The sequence below is a fragment of the Sarcophilus harrisii genome, chromosome 3 (genome assembly GCF_902635505.1).
Source record: "Sarcophilus harrisii chromosome 3, mSarHar1.11, whole genome shotgun sequence".
Taxonomy (NCBI): Eukaryota; Metazoa; Chordata; class Mammalia; order Dasyuromorphia; family Dasyuridae; genus Sarcophilus; species Sarcophilus harrisii.
Window position 1 is genome coordinate 377,114,829 of NC_045428.1, and position 20,239 is coordinate 377,135,067.

The 20,239-nt window shown below is 36.7% G+C and overlaps 1 protein-coding gene across 6 annotated transcripts; it reads right to left on the reverse strand.

The window, feature by feature from the left end:
* Positions 1-2,792: 2,792 nt before the first annotated feature.
* On the reverse strand, positions 2,793-19,395 carry NABP1 (nucleic acid binding protein 1). 6 transcript variants are annotated; one of them, XR_004233066.1, is made up of 7 exons: positions 18,588-19,395; positions 18,028-18,166; positions 12,175-12,246; positions 10,327-10,402; positions 9,802-9,868; positions 6,935-7,061; positions 2,793-6,124 (listed from the first exon to the last, which is right to left on the reverse strand). XR_004233066.1 is itself a non-coding variant. In XM_031960294.1 (6 exons), exons 1-6 carry the CDS (start codon positions 18,676-18,678, stop codon positions 6,991-6,993), a joined length of 516 nt encoding a protein of 171 aa, XP_031816154.1. In that variant the 5' UTR covers positions 18,679-19,394; the 3' UTR covers positions 6,861-6,990. The 6 variants fall into 6 exon arrangements, 3 of the variants coding, with proteins under 3 accessions (XP_031816154.1, XP_023355121.1, XP_023355122.1); XR_004233064.1 differs by lacking the exon at positions 6,935-7,061 and adding an exon at positions 8,616-8,916 and having other exon boundaries at positions 18,588-19,394; XR_004233065.1 differs by lacking the exon at positions 2,793-6,124 and adding an exon at positions 8,616-8,916 and having other exon boundaries at positions 6,979-7,061; positions 18,588-19,394.
* Positions 19,396-20,239: the final 844 nt, after the last annotated feature.

A 20,239-nucleotide genomic window follows, 5' to 3' on the forward strand; every position in this document is an offset into this window, starting at 1 on the left:
AGGTGTTAAAATACTCACAACCTCCAAAAGTCAAGTCCCACATGTCCTGACTCCCAAAAGATTCAAAGCAGAAGGAAGGACATATAGAGATGCATTCTGTATTTTCAGCATCTGGGATACAGAGGAGGAAAGCAGAGGTATGAGATGGCAATGTTTGTATTTATTACCTGTATGAACTTAGACAAATCATTTAATTCCCCTGTGCCTTGGTTTCCTCATCTGTAAAAATGAGTTGGACAAGATGGCCTCTGAGGTCCCTTTCCCAGCTTTAAAGTTATGATCCTCAACGTCTATAAAGATGTTTCCTTTCCATTTTCCCTTGCAGAACTCACACTTAATGCTTTTGCAGTTCTCTAATAATCATGATCTATTTGTCTATATTCTCCATCTAGTCTCATGTTTCATCAAGTTTCGTGTAGACAAGTACCTAACCTCCTCTAAATCCTGTTTCCCAAGCTTAGAATGGTGCTCTGTAAACACAATTGTTTGGGAATTACATTTAATTCATTCATCTGAGATTCTTTCCAACTCTAGTACTTAGTTCCCCTTAAGCTTATATTGCAGGTAACTTAGAAATAGAGCTTAATTGAGCAAGTTTTGTTTCTAAAAGCTCAAAGTGTGCCTTTGATAGGAATTCAACTATATAGTTGAAACCATTATCAATGTTTTTCATATAAATTCTAGAGGACAAGGAAAAAAAAAACCCCAGTATAAACTTGACTTGGCTGTATGAAAGTCCTTCTTGACATATATGTTGTCAAGATATTAAGCAACACCCTGTTTTCCAGAACTAAACTGTGTCCTGGCACAATAACCCTTTGTGCTCACCCTCTGGCAAAATCACTAATTATTGTATTGCTTTGAGCAACACTACTTGTTTTCTGAGCTCGGACAAATTCTGATCACAAAGCCTAACCAAACGTCTCATTGTTGTTTTCCCCTCATTGTGAAAGGTACAGCTTCCTGCCACTGGTATACTGAGAATCTCCCCACATCCCCACATACATGCTTCCTAACAGTTTCCCTCTGCAATTAAACTTCCATTTTAATATTGAGTCTATGTCTAGCCTGCTTTTTCACCTCCAGTCCCCCACCGGTTAGAAGCTGATTTGGTCCAATTGACAAAGCATTATAAAGTAACATAATATTCATGATTCCATGTCTGACTGCCATAAACGGCAATTCACATTACTATAGCATTTTAAGGTTTAGAACGTGCTTAATCTCATTAAGTCTGAAAGGTAGCCAATACAAGTGTAATAGTCTCCCATTTTACAGATAAGGAAAATTGAAGATATATACATATCAAGGGACCTTATCAAGGGACTTAGCTAAGCTCATGTCAATAGCTTGAAGCAGGATGTAGGACCAGATCTCGATTCTTTCAACCTATCTTATCTCTGTGCAATCTTACTCCATCTCTCCAAGTCAAAGTGGTTGCCTTTCTTATAGTGTGTGTGGGTGGTGTGTGTGTATGGGGAATTAAGAGTATATGATGGCTATAGTCTTTCTGTTAGTCATGAGGCTAGATATAGTTCTACTCCGAGTATTTGAGACCCCCCCTCAATATATAACTAAAGTAATGCTCTCTTAAGTTTATTTTCCATAAGCCTATATCCAGGGCTTTCCAAAGAGTAGATTCTAAAGGTCAATAATAGTTATTTTAAAGCATCTCTATGTATGAGAGGTTGAAGGAAATATTTTCAGAACATTCAACTCCCTTTGCTTAATTCTTGCTAAGCAACTTGTCTAAATAATTTGGTCTCATGAGTAGATTTACCTATTCACCATGAGGGAATATCCTGACCAAATAATTGCTATTAGTTATCTCACCAAGATGTTTCTTCCATTTTAAATTAACACTGATGTTCTGCTATAGTACTGTCTTGTGAGCGTGGTTACCATGAAACCATTCTCCAGAGCCTTATCCTGTGGTGTGATAAAATCAGGTCTGAACTGAGATCTAAGAACTACCCAGAACTAGGATCTATAAGAACTTCACCAAAGGGCAGCCAGTCTTTCAAGATCCAGGTTGAGCAGAGGCACATGTTGCTTTGGGTTATAAAATGTTTCATATATACTATGGTGTGTGTGTGCTCAGTATTCATAGTTCATTGCTCAAGTAACATTTCTCACTATGGAAAAAATTCAGAGGCTATAGTACCAGGCAATTAAAGACAAAGTAAGACAAGTTAATTCATTTTTCTAATAATGCTATTTGGAGTGACTACCAGTTACGTTGTGGAGGGGGGAGAGGGGAGGGGGAAAGGTGTTAGGGGATAGCAGGGTTATGGAGGCACCCACACTGAGGCAACAACTGGATGGTAAACAGTTGCACTTAAGTCTGTCTTAATGTTTATGTGACCCTGTCAAAGTCACTTCTCAGTGATACAAGTAACTGTAGTTGCAGAAGGGTTACTCATCTTCATTGAAAGTTTCCTCACCTGGGAGCTTATAGGAATAAGATCATAGATATAAGTTAAATGCTACAGTTATATACATATGTATAAATACATACACATATTTAGTAAAATCTCATATATGCATAGCATGAATACTAACATTCACATGACTAGCATTTTACAAAATACCAATAGGCTAAAGGATTACAATTTTGAAGGACAAGTTTATATTCCACTTCATATTTTTACAAAGACACCACTTCTCAAAAGTTATTTTTAGTCATTACACTTTTTGCCAGTATTAATGGCAACTACTTACTGTGAAGCAAAGTGTCTACCCTGATTCCATAATCCTTGCAACTAGTTTCTAGTTGGAGCCTGTAGGGGTACTTTTTTTTTTTTTTTTTTTTTTTTTTAACATAAAGGGATGAACAGATTTTGAGACTAGGTTATGACATCTAAAGTTTTCATAGTGCTGAAACAAGTAGGCAGAAAAGTCTCACTAAAGTGACAGTACTTCACCCAAAGATGAGCTAGTTTAAAATATATTTTCTGCTCCAGAATTTCTAATCTTTATTATCTGACCAGTAGATGGCACTGTTGATAGGGTTACATATTGGATAGACTGCCAGACCTAGAATCGGGGAAACTCAATCGTTCAAAACTGACCTCAAACATTTTTGGTGTCACTTAACCCAATTTGCCTCAGTTTCTTCACCTGTAAAACTATATTAGAAAATAGCCAACTACTCCAGTATCTTTGCCAAGAAAATCCCAAATGGATTTTCTAAATCTTAACTTGGCCAAACTAAACTAAAATGACCAAAACTTAAAAAGTGGGAATACATTTCCTTGTACCTGGCTCCTTTCTCCACTCCAAGACCTGTCCATGACTTTTATATTATTCAATAACTATTTGTAGGGATAAGTGGTTTTATAAATTCTATTTTCAGGAGGGTCAGATTGTGAGATGTAAAAAGTTCTTGGCTATGTTTGATCTCTTTATATTGCTAGCATTCTTCTTCCAACCTCCCTTGCTTTCCATCAGACTTCAGGGAGAGAAGTGGAAGAACATGCACTTCACAAAATATCTACCTTACTTCTCTTATCTAGCACCTGTCACTTTAATGTCTGATGGCAAATGTCTTAATATTGGGTTGAATGTACTGATGTAGAAAACTACCAAAATAGAAACTTGTTTTAAATTGAGTCAAAACTGACTTTCCCTTAGAGGAGGAAAAAGCTTTAGTATTTCTTTGTACTTCACAGGTTAGACAATGACAAAATACCTCTGTTAAGTGGTGGTCTTTCACTCCTCATGGAGAAAGGTTCAGTCTAATAGAGGCCAGGTCAAAAAATCTGTTCTAGTCCAATTGTAACATTAGCTATGAAAATATCAGTATTTTGTCATTGGCACATTATGTATTTTAAAGACTAAAAACTTATGTTCGAATTATGCTCTAGCCATTTGGGTTTCAAGTTTTTATATTCCCTTATGTTACTTTGAAACTAAAGGTGCCAGAAGTCATGCATTAAGAGTGAAGATGCAAACTCAAGGTTAATTCTGTCATTGTCACATCCCAAGTTAAATCTGCCCAGTTGAAAAAAAAAAAATTGAGGATGGTGTTCATTTAGGAATGGTATCTTAAAAAAAATTCAGTTCCTAATTTATGCTCCCCAAATTGAAATTCCAGTAAACTAACTTACAGCTAAGTCAAGGTTGTTGCTAATGAAGTAAATTCTAAGCTCTTTTACAAATCACAAATTGATTTAATACTTTGTACCTTCCACAGTGGGTACAAAAACTCATAAAAGCCTTTTGTGGTTCAATATGTATCATGAATCCTATAAAAAATTTATCCAATTTAATGGCATATACTTACTGCCTTATAACAACACTGTACTTTTAACATAAGGCATCTTTAAAATATCCAGATTTCCTAGTAAATCATGACTGCTCTTTTCTGAATTATTGAGGTTTTACGACGTTATGCTCACGGCCTTAGGCACTAAAAATCTGTCATGATTACAAAATATGAAATATAGCCAAAAGCTGTTAAAGCCAAAACTCTTTCCCATCTAGTTTGCTCATGTGGTCACAAGATAACAGTATCTGGAGGATTGTAGGCAAAACAGGCAGGCCTTTAGGTATATCTTTTTTAAAAATACCTATGATTACAAGGCTTAATGGTCATAAAAATGTCAACTTGTTATTGCATTTGCCTCCAAAAAAAAAAAAGGAAAAAGTAGCTCTGGTTTCTTCAAAACTACTAGGCTTTGTACACTAGAGCTAAGTACATGCTACAAGAGTTACTTTTCACAGCTCACAAATGGGACTTTTCAAGCCTCTATTGTAAACCAGGATTAAAAGGTCAAAACTTGACAGTTATTGCAATTTCATTTGCACAACAGAGTATTTAAGAACATGACTGTCATTGCCTCAGAATGCAGCAAGCATTCCAGACTCAGACAAAAATCCCATTTCACCCCTACTATACTATTAAAGACGCCTTAGGCTTTTTTTTTGGGGGGGGGGGTCACTTCTGAAAGGCAATTGGAGTTAAGTGACTTATCTAGGGTCAATGTCAGAGGCTGCATTGGAATACAGGTCCTCCTGACTCTAATACCACTGTTTTATCCACTGTACCATTAGTTACCTCTGTGGTTAAGACCAAAAGAGAAGTGTGTCTAAGACATGGAATATGAAATAGAGGCATGACATTAAGGGAGAACACAGGTATAGAATGAGGTCATATGTTCAGTCTCTAATCAGCAGAGTAACATTTGTTACAAAGTTTTAACTTGGGATTATGTTAATTATCTTTAAAATTGTTAGGTGTTAGCAATCTGTATTATCAAAAAATGACATTGTATTGTCACTACTTTTCATAACATATTATGTGACAGACTTCAATGGCCTAATTAATGGCTTTAATTGTATAGAAAATTATCTGTACCTCCAAGCATTCCTTTAAACATACCTGAATAGGTAGCTTATAGTCTTACTAAGGATGACTTCAGTATAATAGCTTAATAATCAAACTGCCTTACAAATATAGGTCCCCTTAAGTGATAAAGCTGTTCAAATGGCCAAGGGCTAGTCCTGGGCTTAACTACAAAATAGGAGGGAAAAAAATATCAATGAGCATGTGTATGATTCCTGGCAATTATTTCTCCTTCCTCCAAAGATGTATTCATACTCCTCTAATGCTTCAACACATAAATTATAATCTATGTGTGAACACTAAGCCTTTAGTAATAAAGCTATGACCAAGAATAGCAGAGAAAGAATAAGGTAATGTTAGAGTGCTTAGGTATCACCTATATGAAATAGGTTTCATCTAGGTTTCTCTGTTCATCTTTCACACTCTCAAATTTCACCAACCCCCACACCCATACCACCCATATGCCCAAAACAGAGGCATAAGCCATAATAAGCTGGTTCTTCTGATGAGACTTCAATCCATTTCAGAATTAACCATGATGTAGAAATTATGTGGGGAACTCAATCCAGTGACTTTTCCAGTAGATGTTAATATTTCCATCTTAAGTGCTCTTTTAAAAAATTAAGTTGGTAAGTGAAAAACTGGAGAGAGGGGAAAGCAGGAAAATAATCTTCCTCTGACTTCTTGATGAGAGTTGCCCAAGTAGACTAGACTGGTTAGATAAATGTAGGTCAGTATAGATTGAAAGTCACTTGCTTTGGTATTGAAGGGTCTTTCCTTAAGAGAAAAGAGATTCATTAATAAATGGCACTGAAAAAAAAAAAAGAACAAAGGCAAAATATTGAAACAAGAATATCACTAACCTCAAAAGAAGAAAAAGCACTTTTTTTCCAATTAAAAACCATAGTACATTTATAGCAAGTATAGTAATGGTGTCAGATCTAGCCTTCCCCCTATATTCTTTATTTTCTAATGCATACTACATGAAAGTTAATGTACCCACAGGGGTAAAACAATATTACAATGTTTAATATTTCTATTTCCTTTTTTAAAATGAAAAATACCTTTACTTTTCTTTGGAAACATTTGTTACATTACTTAAAAGTACAAAAATGTCCTACCAAAAACAACTTTTTGCATATGTGTGTCTGTTAGAAAAGTAGTTAATTTACTCAGAAGCCATTTATTCCAAGATGGAGGAAAGAGTTGTTTTTCGTTCTTGAGGAGGTTGGTTTTACATCACTGCTTCATATCAAATGGTTTTACTTTTTTTGATAACTATCTAAAGTGAACTGAAATTAAAAGTCCTTAGAAAAAAGAGCAAAATAATAAGATGACCCAGTTTCAATGATTAAAAAGTAAACAGTTCAAAAAGTACCTTAAAGTTTAAAAAAAAAAAAAAAAGGTTCGGTTGGGGAATCTGGTTGTAATTATTTGGCTTGTTAAAAGGAACAGATTTAGAAATAAGCTTTTATGTATCTAGATTAAACAATCTCTTCCCTTTTATCATTTCATTATGTAGCAGAAATTCATTAAATGCATTTTTAAAAGATCCATTCCCATAAAATATACCAGGAAATTACATACATTAAATAATCTTTCAAGACACAGACATCATGTCAACGTCAACACGAATACACCAATCATGAAAATGGTACCGCCTTCAGTACTATCTTAAAGACGAAAAGAGCAGCTCTCATGCTTTGGATACTTCCTATGAAATTCCAACAAAGCAAAAAACAAAAAACTCATTTCTATATCATAAATAAATATGAAAGGTTCTATAATAAAAGCAAAGGAAAAAAATATCCAGGCCATCAATCTCCCCAATCCAAATGTTATGTGGTTTTCAGGAAAAATAAAGCACTGTGATTTAAAGGAAGAAAAGCAACATACCCACAATAAAGATAGTCTTTACCAGTGTCTGTGTCAAGAAAGCAAGTCTCGAAACTATATTCCTTACATGCGGGACTTCCACAGGAATTATTTTTTTAAAATACTTTTAAGTAAACATGTAAGTAAGAACAGAATAGCATACAAGTTTTCTCCACAATGTAACATGTAAAGCTAGACAATGAATTAAGTAGGGTTTGTTTTTGTTTTTTTTTTTTAAACATTAGTGCAAGTTTTATTCAAGGACTCAACTTTAAGAATAAGTCTAATAAATGAAAATTTTACTAGTAATCCATCCTACAAGACATGGTGGAACTGAATGGAAATCATGTATCAAGTGAAAATAAAATCCACTTCCCAAAGCAATTCTTAATAAAGCTACATTCAGTTCTACCAGAGGCAATCCCTTATATCTTTGGCTGAAAAATAAAGTACTGTAAATTTTCTCCAGAAACTTGAAGTTGATGATGAAATTTTATTTTTTAAAATAAGCTGTCTGACATAAGCTTAAATAAGTTTCTAGGAATTTCAATCCACATCAGATATTTTGGGTGAAAAAAACTGCAGCACTTTGACAATAAGCATCTTATTAAATTATAATTAGATTGAGGATTTCTACCTGAATTCTGTTCAATTTTCCCATAACTTAGCTAAGTCCTTAGTATCATCATCACTTCATTAACTACATCATAGACTAATGTTCTTAAAGAGATTTTTTAAATTTTAAAGTTCTAAAACATTTTAAGAGGGATGGCTTTGAGAAAAATATTTAAAGGACAATTTTAAATCTTTCTTTTATCATATTAAGCCAAAGGATATTTTAGAACCCTGCCCCAAAATACAATACATGTAGCTTTAAAAATAAAATTACCTGCTATAATGTTATTAAAATGCTATATTTCATAATTCTGCTAGCCTGTTTCAGGTAATAAAAGATCAGCCTAAGATTGTTCAATCATTGGAAATATCTTAATGGCAGTAACATGAATTAACGTCAGAAAATCAATCTTTTTTGGAGTCACAAGACACTCAACCATTTGCTGCTATCTTTTAACCATTTTAGGGGAAGTTATTGTTTTAAATGGCAACTTCTTTATTTGACAAAAAAAAAAAAAAAAACACCTCTCATTAAGTCAAATAGGAATTACAAATTTTTTACAGAGGATACAGTAGACTCATAGAGACTATTAAAGCTGACCCATCACCCATGTGAAGTGCAGTTGAGGGGTGGGGCTTTTTGCCTTTTTTTTTTTTTTGTTCCAAAAATATTTTCCTTCCTTTATAGACCATTCTTTTCAGATGGTATTTAAGCAGCTTAATTGCATCATCATAAAACAAATCACTTTTCTCAACAAACCAAAACATAAAAACATACCAATAAAGGACAAACTTTTCACAGATAACCATAAATAAAAGTGCAATAAGTGTTCAAGTAGGGCATCATGTAGTTTAGGCAAGCTGTATGTGAACATTTGGCATAGGTCATCTTTTAAAGGCTCTCCGGGGGTCCCTCCCATTACTTATTGTGGTCACAACTGGCTGAACATTAGCTGTTGCTGGTAGCTGTGGGTTTACAGGTCCTCGTCCATTGGCTCTCCCAGTACCTGCATAGGAGTGGGCATGATTATATGAAAATGGGAATCGCCCTGATTCAGGTCCAGTTTGTACACCATTTCCTAAAACGACAGTAACAATTCATCACCAGTTCCAGATCCTGACATTGACACCTGTATAAAGATATCCCCCTTTCCAACACAAAATACACACACACACACACTCACTCTCTCACTCACTCACTCCCTCTCTTTTTCATTCTCTCTCTAAGACTGTTAAAGATTAGGGAAACACATTTCTGGTGACTGCCTTTTTTTCCCCAAAAACTGACCATTTTAAGTAAGCATATATGATAGCTTTAAATTGTACTTGGTGCTGTCATCAAGAGGAAGAGAAGAGGGAAAATTAATTTAGGGACCAAAATCAGAAATCAACACTTACAAAAGAACAGATGTCCCCTCCCTATACTGAAAATAAAGGCAGAGAGAAAACAGAAAATAGTAGGAGTTAAAAGCCCTAGTAGACACTATTGATGCATCAAGACAGACAGACACAATAGATCATTTTGATTTGTGCAGAAGTTTTAAGACACAAAAGTTAATAAGAAAAAACTTGGCAATCACCCATAAACTAGTCTTGTGGCTCATTAAGACAAAATTTCTGCTAACCTGATCTTGATAAATACCACTATTTGCCCAATGTAAATTTCTATTTGGTTATTTTTAAGACTAAGAATTATAATAGTTAATTCTAGTCTTTTTCCCCATAAAACTTTAAAATAATACTCCATCATAATGAAGTTTGAAAAGCTAAGTTATAAACATGAACTCATTAATTTTAATAGCAAAAGATCCAGTTTATGTCAAATGAAATCACCAGGATAATGAGTTCTATAAATTCAATGGCAAAAGGGTTTGTTTACATGCTTCTAACCCATGAATTAAAGTTCGATCTACAAAATACACATATTCTTCAACCTCACATATAGTAGACACACAAAAACTTACCTATTGGCCCAAATGTACCTGTACCCATATTACTTGCTGAAGAATTATTTTTTTGTTCACCATGTGCCTTAAGGAAAATGTTAAGAAAAAGATTTAAATAAATAGCATCAAAGAAAACCTAGATGACCATGAAATGTACCAAAAGCTCATAGAAATGCATATTTCTTAGTTTCTATCTATTCCCATTTAGTATTTTTAAAAGCTTGCCCAAGTACAGTTCTCTAATCAACAGTACCTCTGCCTAAACTATTTATATAATGAAGGCATGAAAGCACATAAAGTTGCTAAATTTCTTCATATCCCTTTTTTCCACCCCTCAGAATGGCAAATGACATACATGCAAATACATACATATATATCCATGAAGTTTTTGTGTATGTATGTACATGAAGACAAATGATTTAAGATTTGAGAATTTCATATTACCTTTTGAAATAATTAGACACATTAATGTGTCAAGAAAATAGTTGTTAACAATTGATCTATAAAACAAAAAAGCAGTTTGCACATAAAACTGTTAATTACCACTTTGTTCTGCTGTCCAAGATAGTCTGGGTTAGGTTCACTGAAGTTTGGCACTTCTGAGTATACCATACAAAATCTGAAAATAAAGCAAAAAGTTAGATGGCTGCTGGGATTTAAAAAAGAAAAAGGCAACTGGAGAATTTCTAGATTGGGAAATCAAATAAGAATTCTTTTTGCATTAAGTGTCAAAAATAAATCAAATTCTCACTCCTTCCCTTCTAACCATATATGTCCTCCTTACAACAATAAAAGAAACCAAAGGCATCAAAATATTTATTAAACACAACCTTGCAAATGTCACTCCTCCACTGTTTAGTATTTGGGTCACATGTTTTTATACCTACAATGAACTATTCAATACTGAGCATCAGAGACATTAGAGCATCCCCATGGTATCTTTAGATCAAAAGATGAATCTACTGTCCCACACCTTGGTGTAGCACATGCTTAGCATTCTTCTCAGTTGTGGCTGAATATATCTGAATGCAGTCCAATCATTCTCCCTAGCTCTAGTTATCTCCCAATGACAATAATATTTATTAAGGATGCAGTTAAGGTGTACGCTACAATTCACATACCCAGGCTCACTCACTACCACCTAAATATACAGATAAACCATTCTTTCTTAGCTTAATTTTTAAAAGAAAAAGAAAAAAAAAGGTAAATGTATTTGCACCTGACAAAGGACAAGCATACCACCTTGGAAGTCATTTCAGAATTGAATGGCTTAAGCATTTAACTTCTACAGATCTTTTATTTCTACTATTCCCAACAGGATTAATTTTAGTTATTCCTAAATAGATAAGATGACCAGTACATAAGATGACCAGCATCCCATACTTTTGCTTTTATCTCCTTGCAACAGTCAACATTAGACAAATTAACACACAAGACAAATATAAAGAAACCATCTCCTCCCTTGACCTAAACCACACAAAGTGTTACCAATTTCTGAAACAAATTGATGGCATTCTCCTTTTACCATTATTTACAGCTTCCCTGAAACAAAACTTATTCTGCTCCCTCACTGTTGATTTTTAATTTTTTAAAAAAAACTTTTTTGTAACATGATGTTTCTTTCAACAAATTTAATCTCCAAAATACGGCCTCAAATTAAGTTTTGTTGTTTTTCCTGAGCCCTGACCAAAAGCTGAATGGATTAATTATTTGGGTCACTATATATATTATACTTTTATTATTGCATCTCAATGACTAGGCTAGCATGGAGGCTGGATTACCTTTACACCCCCAGAGAGGATGGTCCCTCCAGGTCAAGGTGGAGATCATTACCAGGGCAGTGTATGGAAGCTCGCATTGCGGCTGCCTGCACCGTACCTAGACTGTGGATAAATAGAGGGCTTCAATTTTTCAGTGCTGTCAGTCCTTTTAACATGAGCACACATTCACCCAAGAACAGAAAAAAAAAATCAAATTTTAACTTATACCTATAACTTATGCCTAGATAATTACTTCATGCTTTGTTTTTGTTTATATTTTAGAAGACAGCAGCTGATATCAGAAAATGCCCATTGTGATTCTTGGAAAAAACTATGTACCAAAGGCCTACAGGAATGGTCCTGCGGAGAGATTTAGGGAAGTTTCTTACTGTTCTTTCTGCTAGAATAACTGAGACCAACCATGTAAGAAATAGAAATTTAGTCAATATACAATTAAAAACAAGACAGATTTAACTTATCATTCATGTTATTTTTTTTAAGCTATCAAATAGTATTAACACAGTTCTTTTTAAAGCTGAAAAATAAACCTCCAGATAAGTTGTACTTCATACCTACCATTTATTTTTACAAAATGTTACGTACACCATAGCTTCCATACTTTAATACTTACTCCCCAATTTTCTGAAGTTCACCTCCTCTTCCTGTGTATAGAGTCAGACACCCTTTCCACATGGATGCATATCTGAGGACAAACAAGAATCAATTATGTGTGTACCTGCATGCACTGCAAAATGTTCCTCTTGAATGTGGTATAGAAGCTTTACTCCATTACTCTAATGGAATTATGATCTGATGTCAACAATGAGTTTTCATTCTAATGATGGTAATTCACCACCCATTCATCCATTCCTGTCAATACTATGCAAGTCTCCCTTTGTCTTCCAATTAATGTGCCACAGGGGTGATTCCAATTCACCCCATCAATTAGCCACAAGAGTCAATTCAATGTATTGGATCCTTCTCTTCCTTTGCATTCTCTTCCCTTCAAGCAGATATTATTAATTCAACCAAGGAATAGAAATATCAGCATTCTTGTGCTTAATACTATACTTATTTAACCCACACTAGCCATATATCAACTTTTCTTATACATCAGAAAGTAACAAAATTTATTAGAATATAATCAATCTGCCAAAAGATCGGCCTGATTGGAGGGAAGGTTCACCTGCCTTCCTTCACATAAAATTTTAATCACTAATCTGGGTGAGTAGGTGCCAATAACCTAGTATGCTTAAAAAAAAAAAAAAAAAAAAAGCATGAAATAAGAAATAACATCCTACTTGAAGTCCAAAATAAATCATATTTACTATAAATTTCAGGACTTTAGAGGGTTTCCATTAGTTTCATAGCAACTAAACTATTACTTTATGTTAAAGCTAGCACCCTAATAGAGAAACCAATTTGATTTCACCATAGAAAATCTGCCATTCTTAATTTAAAAGCCAAAAAATGAAGCCAGGAATTATCAAAAATGACAGGAGGCCTGAAGAGCTTATATTCATGTCATGAAGCAAGGAGACACACTAGCAGTTACTCATTTTGACAAACTAACATTTCCTGCACCTAAAATCAATAAATATTTTGAGTAGGTTATTTAATGTGAATGGCACCATCCAAAAAAGGGTTTTTTGTTTTTGTTTGTTTTTTTTTAAACCATATGCAAAAGAGGTTACAGTAGGGTCCCTGAGTTAATTGATTTCCAAAGAAACAAATAATGTGCTGAGAACCCAGCTAGCTATCTCCAGGAATTCCCTTTTCCTTTCTTTCCAACTACTGGGGACTTTTTCCCTCTCTTCCAATTCCCCTTCCCCTAAATCATCTCAAGGTGCAAACCTAGAGTAACTACTTCCCATCTTTTCCAAAGCAAGCCTAGCCTAGTATAGGCTAAAATGGAAGGGAGAAAAAGGATTAATCCAACAAAGCCTGCATCTCTCCCCTCCAACCACCCCTATTTTTTTTTCACATAGCTCCTCCCTTCAATATCCAATTCTGCTAAGTGATGAAATATCCAAGAGACTCAAGAGAACTGCTGAGCTAGTAAAAATGCAAATAGCTTATATCTATCCTTTTTGTGTCCCCAAGTACCTACTCATTACACCATGTACATTATAGGCTTCCTTTACTGATGTTTAATAGGAGAAAATCTAGTTACAAAATAATAAACGAAGAAAACCACAAAATGGATTATGGGTATGCTATATAGCCTTCTTTCCATTGGCCAGATACTGGGGTTAGAAATCTTACTCAAAGAAATGAAAGGCAATAGAAAATAAAAGGGATGATAGGGCACTTGGCAGGAGGTCATAGGCTCTACAGCATCATCGCCTTACTATTATTCCCTGACCTCTAGAAACCCTGGACCCCTTTTCCCCAACACACAACAAAAGAGTGAATCAGAGGGCTCACTACTCCTACAACCATGTGTATGCTTTTTCCCTTTTGTTAGGGCAAGTGAGGAGGGAGGTAGGTATGTATGAGACTAGCTCCCCAAAATGGATTCCACATATAAAAACTGTATAGAAATACCGTTAAATAGACTAGCTAAACTTCTAGTCATACTCAAATAACACTTACCAAATGAGTATTATGGATTAAAGATGATTTGCAGACTGGCCTAGAAATGCAACCACTGAGGGTGACATTCTACTTCCTGACCACTTACAAAATAACAGAATGAAAATCACTTTACATTTTACAAAGAGCTTTATGTATGTTATGTATGTTAATTCACTTGATTAACACAATTAACACTGTAAAGCAGGAGTTATTATCTTCCCCTTTACAGAATAGAAAGAGGTTGAGGGCTTGACTTGTCCCAAGTCACAGAGCTAGCAATTCAAACTAGCTAGAGAATTCAAACACTTGTCTTCCCAACTCCAACCTGTACAAGTAATAAAATCTTCATTAAATTTATTGTACCTTTCAACACATAAATATCTTTTTACATGAGCTCTTTTCCCCTATCTCCCCAGCTGACCTCTATTCCCCCTACCTGCTCCCTCTTCCCTGCCCAAAAATATGCTCAGACACGTTTATTATGTCTCCCTGGATAGAACCTAAGCCCTTTATGACAATAACTTGCTCTTTTTTTGTTTTTATCACCAAGGCCTATTACAATGCTTGGCATTTTAGTACTGGCTTACTGCGGTGTTGGCATTTTGTAGGTATAGTATGACTCAGTTATAAAAATATTTGCATGAGATCCAAAGAAAAGGGAAGGAAGTGTGACAGTAAAAAAGAACACTGGCTCTGGAATCATGCAAGAAATTCCATCTCTTTGGTCCTTAGCATCCTCATCTGTCAAACGATGGGGATGGAGTTGGTGGCAGATGTGGTTCCTTCCAACCATCATAATGTATGAGGTTCAACCATAGGAAAACAATTTACTATTTTTTAATCATAAAAAATACTAGATTTTAAAAGCTCAGAAGAGTGGCTAATTAGTGTTGCTTAAAATAGAACCCGAGTTCTCCCAGCTCTTACCACCTGTGTGAATCTGAGAAACAATTGTATACTGGGCCTTAGTATTCTCATTAGTAAAATGCAGGACACTAAAATTCTTTCTCGATTAAATCTATAATCCAGATTCTAAATTTTAAAACTGAACAAAAGTATTTATATCCAAAGAAATGCTTTTCTGCATTGAATTTGAGCATTAAGCTATTTTAAAATAATTTGTCTAGAATTTGTCACTTTGCAAGATTATGGGTGCCAAAAAGTTTAGCCTAGATTACAATAAGGACAACCTTTAAATTTAAGGAAAATCTATAAAATGATAACCCTTTTAAAAAATGCTTCAGTTTCTTTGTGCCCTGATTTACCTGCAAGCATGTATTAAGTTAAACTTGAGAATGTATTAATTTTCTGAATGTATAACAATTATAAAAGTCTAAAAATTATCTAACCAAAACATCCATTTCTTCTAAATAGCATATTTATAGCACTAGGTCTGACCTTTGGTTGAATCTTGTTTTTAGCAGTCCTCATTTATAAACACTCTTCTCTATACAAATGGTTGACACTGCAGTCTCTGTTAATACTAACAGTTTATGCTAAGAAATTCCAGTTCCATTCCCAGACTGTTAATTTTCTTTTGACCAAATTCTTTAATAATAAAGAGTGCTGCCTCAGTCACACACTTCTGCTGATATTCAGTAATTCTTAGTTACCAATATAGGAAGTTTGGCACTTTTTATTCTGGTTTTTTGGGATTTTTTTTTGGACAAAAGCAAATTGCTGTGAACAGAGTTATAATTATTCTGAAGAGTAACTTAAGAATTAAATAGAGGAATATGAGTAAAAATTACCAACTAGAAAGAGTTTTCTGGAGGGGAAAAATTACTGTGACAAAAAAACAAATTACTGTATGTAAAAGAGAACTTATCAGAAAACCATTTTTGTTATTTCTTTTCTATCATCTCTTTAAAATAGAGGTATAAAGGTCAATGGATTTTAGAGACAGGATACTTAATATGGTACCACCCCATCATCTATATGACTTTTAAAAAGTCATTTCTCTTGACTTTCAGTTCTTGAAAAAGTGAGGGAGTTAATTGATTTCTAACCTGCTTCCTGCTTTAAGTCTTATATATCTGCTTCAAAACCCCACCAGGTAAAACAAAAATTCTACCTTAAATACAGGCAAGGAGCTTGTCTGGACAAATATATAAAGATTTGTGTGTAGTTAACTAGAGGCCCCTTGACTGGAACCCTTGGTTCTCTTGTCATTTACTTTGTAATGCAGGGACAAGCAATTTCTCTGGGGGGGCAAGTTTTTCATCTGCAAAACCGGGGGCAATAGTATTTTGAAGTAGATGATCCCTGTGGCATAGAAGATAAATGTTTTGAACTTGGGAATCTCTAAGAACTGGAGTTCAAATGCACCCTAAGACACTAGCTGAGTATCATTGGGCTGTTGAGCAAATCTCTCTGCCTGTTTCTGCATCTATAAAATAGAGATAAATAATAAAGCACTTTATTCCAAGAATTTAGAGAACTAATAAGAGTATTTGTAGCATTTTGCAACCCTTAAAGCACTATGAAAATTAATGCTAGTTTTTATTATTCTAAATAATATAATTCTAAATAAAAGCTATCAACAATTACTACTAAAGAACCTTTCCTTAAAAGCCAAAATTTCAAATACATAGCTGAGAAAAGTAAAGTTTTGAAGAAAAATCATATTTATATGGTATTTTTAATCCTAGGTTAGGAATGCTAACAATCTAAATGTTACTTAAGTTTCACTCATCCCATCCAAAATAGAAATTATCTCTGGATTCTTTTAACTATGAAAGTCAAATTTACATGGTCACTTATATGTCTCACTGTCACCTGATTCATTGTCAATGAATCAAATATATAGTCAAGAATAATGCCTGTTCCCAACTTCCTGCTTTGAAGATAACAAACTCTTAGGCTTCCTTCCTGGAGATGTTATAAAAATATCAAGATAATGCCTGTTAAGTGTTCTGAGTTCCTTAGCATCAAGGTAACATGCCTAATTACATCATACTATTATGACTATTATCTATCCCCACCCTACTTCCCTATAGTTATTCATGACTCACAAAAATATTACAATCATGTCGCTGCACAAACTTCCAAATCTTTCCTAATTTATATGAAATTTACCAACTCTATCACAATCACCCCCAAGTAAGTTCATCAATTTATTCCCATAGATGCGGGAACTAAGTTTTTGATATATATATATATATATATATATATACACACATACACATATGCTATATTTGTTATATATATGTGTGTGTGTATATATATATATAACTCCTATATAAATTTGTTTTGTTTTTGCTTTGCACTCTAAATAAGAGTTTAGCATAATAAAATCAAACTACTACTACTGTGCTTTTTTTCCCCAGTTTACCTCACCAGAATGTTACAAGCCATTCTCTCCTAATGAAGATTTGAACAAGAAAACAAAAAAAGCCTAAGATTATATTATGTTTACTTAACAAAGGAAGAACAAAAATAGTTTCTAGCTATCTAAAACAAATGTCACAAGTGCCAATATATGATTACAGCCTACCTTTGACATACTAACAGAAATTAAGTTCTCCAACTCAAGTTTGTTCTCTTCCAGGTACCAGGCATAAACACATACCTGGTAAAATTTAGGCAGGTTCTGAATGAGTGCCTCACTGCAGAGATCAATAATCTCATTCATTTATTGGAAAATGTTTACTATCTTCACCCCTTACTCTATACAACCTAAATTTTCTCTTCTTTCCAATGCAACCTAAAAACCCCGAATTGCATTTAGAAGTGAGAAATAACTTTCAACTAAAACCTACTGCTTTAGTGGCAAAAATGCTCATTTTAATTCTTGTCTGTCCTTTATCGGGAAAGCAGGTTGAGAGTGGCTTCATAAACTTTATGATAGGTGGATGTATGGATGTACACAGGAGTAGTCCATACTCCTCTCTTTCTGCATACCTACCCTCGGGTTAATCGAATAATATCCCCGGGCTGGATAAGACCTCCGATTTCATCCCACACCGAAATAGTGATGCTTCCCGTCTTATCGGCTACTTTGCATGACCTTACTTCGTGGCCGTCTTTGGTTTTGGTCACTCGTCCTGCGAGAATTTAAAACATCCAAAGAGAGGGGTAGAGGAAAAAAAAAAAATTCAGGTCAAATTAGTTTTAAGGAAGAAGCGACTTTAAGGAAGACTAGGGCTCCTTCTCCACGTAGTCGGGAAGGAAATTTTTTTCTTCCCCCAAAGGTCTCCGACGACGAGATCGCCCATTCCCTCCCATGGGATTTTCACACAGTGAGAAAGAGAAAGCTAACGAGTGACACGGGAGCAGGTCTCCATCTGGGACTCGGAGGAGCGGCCACGTGCGTACGGAGAAGGCCGGGGATGGGGGTGGGGGCAGAACACGCGTGAAGCACCTCCCCGTGGGAAGGGTGGGAGGAAGGGGGAGGGGGAGGAGAGGGTTGCAGAAGCCTGGGAGAGGAGGAGGGGGTGCAGCTCCAGTGGCGGGGACCCAACTTACCTATCTCCAGGACAATAAAGACGACATTTAAGTTTTTCAGCCCGGGCTTAATATCTTTTATAAAGAAGTGCGGGTCGTTCGCCCCATTCATATTGAGACCGGCTGCAGGTGCGGTGACGGCTGCTGGTACGGCTGTGACCCGGGCAGAGGACAAAGCATCCCACCCCTCGGGGCACGGGAGAGGGGGCGGGAAGGGGGCAGACGAGGCCCGACCTTGGGCGCTGGGGGAAGCTTAGAAGAAAACACCGGGGGCGCGGGGGCCGGCGGTCAGCGTCTAATCAACCCTCCTCGGTTTCCCCCCGCCCAAGTTTTAAAAAAAAAAAAAAAAAAGGGGAGGGGAATGGAAGCCGCAGAAAGAAAATGGAAGAAGCCACGAAGAGGGGCGGGCGGGGGCACTCGCGACCCCACGGCCCGACCAGGGCCGACCCAGCAGCGACCACCCACTTAATGGAAGGGAGTCAGGGGGGCGCTTAATGCAAACGCTCCGCTTTGTAAAAAAAGAAGCCGGGAAGAGCCGGCTGCGCGCTGCGCGCTGCCCGGCTCCGCTCCGCTCGCGAGCCGGCCTCCAGCCCCCGGCGCGCTCGCTCACACGCGCGCCCAGACACACGCACACACACGCGCCCGGCCGCCGGGCCCGCGCGCGTGCCGAGGGACCCGGGAAAGAGAGACTGGGGGCGGGCGGAGGGGGCAGGGAGGGAAGGAGGCAGGCAGAGCGAGAGAGTGTGCACTGAGCTGCAGCCACCAGCAGCGACTGGCCAATTCTGCCGCGGAGCCGCCGGCCCAGGCAGCTAGACCCGGCTCGCCCCGCCCCTTGTGACGCCACAGGTGTGGCGTCAGCACGCCCGCACGTCCGCACGGCTTGGGGGAGGGGAGAAGGGGGGCGGGCCGGAGAGCCTCACCCTCTAGCCTAAATTCTGAAGGTGACACTTAGCACGCTCTGCACCGTCTTTTGTCCCTTTTCCCCTCCTCCTCCTCCCTTTTCTCCTTCCTCTTCCTTTTTCTCCTCCCCTTTTCTCCTTTCTCTTCCCCTTCCCTATTCTTTCTTCCGCTTTCCCCTTCTCCTCCTCACGGGGCCCCAGGTGTTCCGCACCCTCTCGGCCTCCTCTCTTGCAATCCTCCTTCACACCCTTCTCCTAGCCTCATTCCTCCATTCTCCTATCTTCCCGGCCCTGAACTCCGGAGGGCAGATTGGAAACGTGGCCCCTTGCGTGGTTGTAGAAAGGATTTGGCAAAAGGTTCTCATGGGGCCGGCCCCAGGGACCGGGGGAGTATCTGTTGAAAAACGCATAATCAAACTCAAAACCTTCTGAGCTAGAAAGGGCTCTGGAAATCCTTTAACACATTTCACAGGAACTGAGGCAGAAAGATGAAAAAAACAGCCAAAGTGACAAGGAAAAAAAACTTATTCAAGTCCGGGGTTTGTGGCTGTAAATGTCTTGCTCTTTCCCCCCAACATAACCTTAATTGTAGATTTTGAGGGTAACGAGGGAGTAGCTAGGATGTGAGCTTGGAGATCTGTTTACTGCTTTTTTGAATTAGTATACCCTGTTCCTAGCATAATGCCTTTCATCCAGAAAGAACTTAAATGCATTTTCATTCATTCATAGAACGTTAGAACTGGAAAAGATGTTAAAGAGTATTTATTTACAAAT

Coding starts and splice junctions, on each gene's coding strand:
- NABP1 (XM_023499353.2), bottom strand. CDS start 18,678: ATGAATGGGGCGAACGACCCGCACTTCTTTATAAAAGATATTAAGCCC. Junction 18,167..18,587: donor CTTTATTGTCCTGGAGATAG/GTAAGTTGGGTC, acceptor AAATTCTCGCAG/GACGAGTGACCAAAACCAAA. Junction 8,917..9,801: donor AGGTACATTTGGGCCAATAG/GTAAGTTTTTGT, acceptor CTGTCGTTTTAG/GAAATGGTGTACAAACTGGA.